We start from the raw sequence: 2,956 nt of genomic DNA, 5'->3' as shown, positions 1-2,956 counted from the left end.
TCCTAGAGGTCAGCCCGGAGACCAAGAGGACTCGTTATGAATCCTAGAGGTCAGCCCGGAGACCAAGAGGACTCGTTATGAGCCCTAGAGGTCAGCCAGGACACCAAGTGGACTCGCTAGAAAGCAGCAGAAGCAGGCCAGGAGACCAACAGGACTCGTTATGAACCCTAGAGGTCAGCCAGGACACCAAGTGGACTCGCTAGAAAGCAGCAGAAGCAGGCCAGGAGACCAACAGGACTCGTTATGAACCCTAGAGGTCAGCCCGGAGACCAGATGGACTCGCTAGAAAGCAGCAGAAGCAGGCCAGGAGACCAACAGGACTCGTTATGAACCCTAGAGGTCAACCCAGGGACCAACAGGACTCGTTATGAGCCCTAGAGGTCAGACCGAAGACCAAGAGGACTCGCTACAAAGCAGCGGAAGCAGGACGGGAAACCAACAGGACTCGTTATGAACCCTAGAGCTCAGCCTGGAGACCAAATGGACTCGCTAGAAAGCAGCAGAAGCAGGCTGGGAGACCAACAGTATTCCTTATGAACCCTAGAGGTCAGCCCGGAGGACCAAGAGGATTCTCTATGAACCCCTGTAAGTTCACTTTTTTATTTAGAAGTACCATCTTTCAACCCAGTACCTTAGTGTGCCTGTTTTATACATTTTCAGAAGTGTATTGCAGATGCCTCCGATCACACGTCTGACTGGATGTGGGTTCTTCTGTGGCTCTTCTGTAACCGACTGGCTGTCTTTGTCGGTTTCCTCATGAGATGGCTCCTGGTTTTCTTGTTCCACTAATTCCCTGAACCTTTTGTTCAGCTGTTCCACTTCAAGCTCTAAGGTAGTGTTTTTCCTCTCCAGGGCGACGTTTTCCTCCTTCAGCGTGGTGTTTTCTCTCTCCAAGACAGTGGTTTTCTTATACAGAGCCTTTCTTTCCTGCCTTAGGTTGGAGTCTTTCTGGGCATAAACTTTTTTTTCCCCCTCCAAGATGAAGTTTTCCCGCTGCAGGGCAGTGTTTTTCTCCTCCAGGGCGGTGTTTTCCTCCTTCAGGGTGGTGTTTTCCTCCTTCAGCGCGGCGTTTTCTTTCTCCAAGTCAGTGTCTGTCTTATCCAGAAGAATCCTCCTTTCATGCCTCAGGTCGGAGACTTCCTCAGCATAAACTTTGTTTTCCCCCTCCAAAATGATGTTCACCTGCTTGTAGACAGAGTTTTTCTCCTCCAGGGCGGTGTTTTCCTCCTTCAGGGCGGTGTTTTCCTCCTTGAGTGCGGTGTTTTCCTCTTTCAGCGTGGTGTTTTCTTTCTCCAATATTGTGGTTTTCTTATCTAGACGAATCCTCCTTTCATGCCTCAGGTCGGAGACTTCCTCGGCATAAACTTTGTTTTCCCCCTCCAAGATGAAGTTCACCTGCTTGTAGACAGAGTTTTTCTCCTCCAGGGCGGTGTTTTCTTCCTTCAGGGCGGTGTTTTCCTCCTTCAGCGCGGTGTTTTCCTCCTTCAGCGTGGCATTTTCTTTCTCCAATACTGTGGTTTTCTTATCCAGACGAATCCTCCTTTCATGCCTCAGGTCGGAGACTTCCTCGGCATAAACTTTGTTTTCCCCCTCCAAGATGACGTTTACCTGCTCGTAGACAGAGTTTTCTTTCTTCAGGGCGGTGTTTTCCTCCTTCAGGGCGGTGTTTTCCTCCTTCAGGGCGGTGTTTTCCTCCTCCAGGCCGGTGTTTTTCTCCTCCCGAGTGTTGTTTTTTGCCGTCAGGTTGATGTTCTCCTGCTCCAGAGCCCTTAATTTCTGCTTCAGGGCAATGATTTCCTGGTCATAGTCCCTGTTTTTCTTGACCATGGCAGTGTTTATCTTCTCCAGTCTGGCGTAATCCTCTTCTAAAGTTATGTTCATATCAACCAGCTTTGTAAATTCTTCATCCTTCTCCCGAACAAGCTGGTCTTTTTCAAATGCTGCTTGTTCTAATGTCATAACTTCAATTTTTAACTCCTCATTTGCTTTAATGAGTGCCTGACTCTCAAAGGACATCCTGCCGAGTTCTTCCAAGATTTCGTGGAGCTTCTGTCTCTCTCTTGCTAATATCCGTAGTACTCTTTCTTCCTCGGAATCAGAAGTCGAAGTCTTACTACTCTCACTCATCTTTGGTACTTTATGTCTGGAAAAATCGTTTTTAAGATCTTGTTGGGATACAATCCTTCTTCTTGCTCTCTAGCTTCTGCAATGGTTATGATGGTAGAATTCAAGAGTGCAGCTTTTTGTGCATCACTCTTTGTGACATCAAATTGCGTGATGTCACAAATTGATGTCACTGAGCAGAACAACTAGAAAACTGCTGAAGTTTGAATAAAAATAAACTTTACGGCTGAATGCAGCTTGGTTAAGCTGATGGCCATTGGAGACAGTTCAGCTGGTAAAATATCACCAAAGCTGAAATCCACACATGGGAGACAGTGGCTCTTGAGGACAATGGACTGGCACAGCAGGGTGCCAGGACCAATGGTTAAAAGAAAAGTTTGTGCCCAAAAACAGAAAAAGGGGAAACAGGCGAGCATGTTACCCAACTGGTGCCTAGGAAGCCACCAATTCTGACTCTCTTTCTGGCTAATGTCCGCTCACTGGATAAGATAGTGGATTTGTTACATCTGAGCCTGAGAGTTTCTGCAGAGATTGACTGTGCCATTCTTTGCCTAACGTAAACCTGGCTTAACAGCAACATGCCGTTGAGCCTTCCAGATCAACAGTATTCAGTTATTCCAAGCGGACCGCGACCAACACTCAGAAAAAACAATGTATGTCAGAAGGAGCAGGACAATGTATGTAAGTGAATGCAGATTGGTGTGCGAACTGTGGACTGGTTAACAGCTGTCAGTAGGGCTGCTGTAAACGAATATTTTAGTAATCGAGTAATCTATCGATTATTCTTACGATTAATCGAGTAATCGGATAAAAAAAATTCTAAAATGAAATA

The 2,956-nt window shown here is 46.6% G+C and overlaps 1 protein-coding gene across 1 annotated transcript; it reads right to left on the bottom strand.

Moving 5' to 3' along the window:
- Positions 1-696: 696 nt before the first annotated feature.
- On the bottom strand, positions 697-2,127 carry LOC106949643 (daple-like protein; the record flags this gene model as incomplete). The annotated part of the gene is made up of 2 exons (XM_015036033.1): positions 1,609-2,127; positions 697-1,395 (listed from the first exon to the last, which is right to left on the bottom strand). Coding segments are annotated over exons 1-2 (1,218 nt in total), but the record flags the coding sequence as incomplete, so codon positions are not given.
- Positions 2,128-2,956: the final 829 nt, after the last annotated feature.

The sequence above is a fragment of the Poecilia latipinna genome, unplaced genomic scaffold, assembly GCF_001443285.1.
Source record: "Poecilia latipinna isolate Pla-1442-1.1 unplaced genomic scaffold, P_latipinna-1.0 Scaffold355, whole genome shotgun sequence".
In the NCBI taxonomy this organism is placed as follows: Eukaryota; Metazoa; Chordata; class Actinopteri; order Cyprinodontiformes; family Poeciliidae; genus Poecilia; species Poecilia latipinna.
Note: the sequence above shows the minus strand (reverse complement) of the source record. Positions and strands in the feature narration are given on the sequence as shown.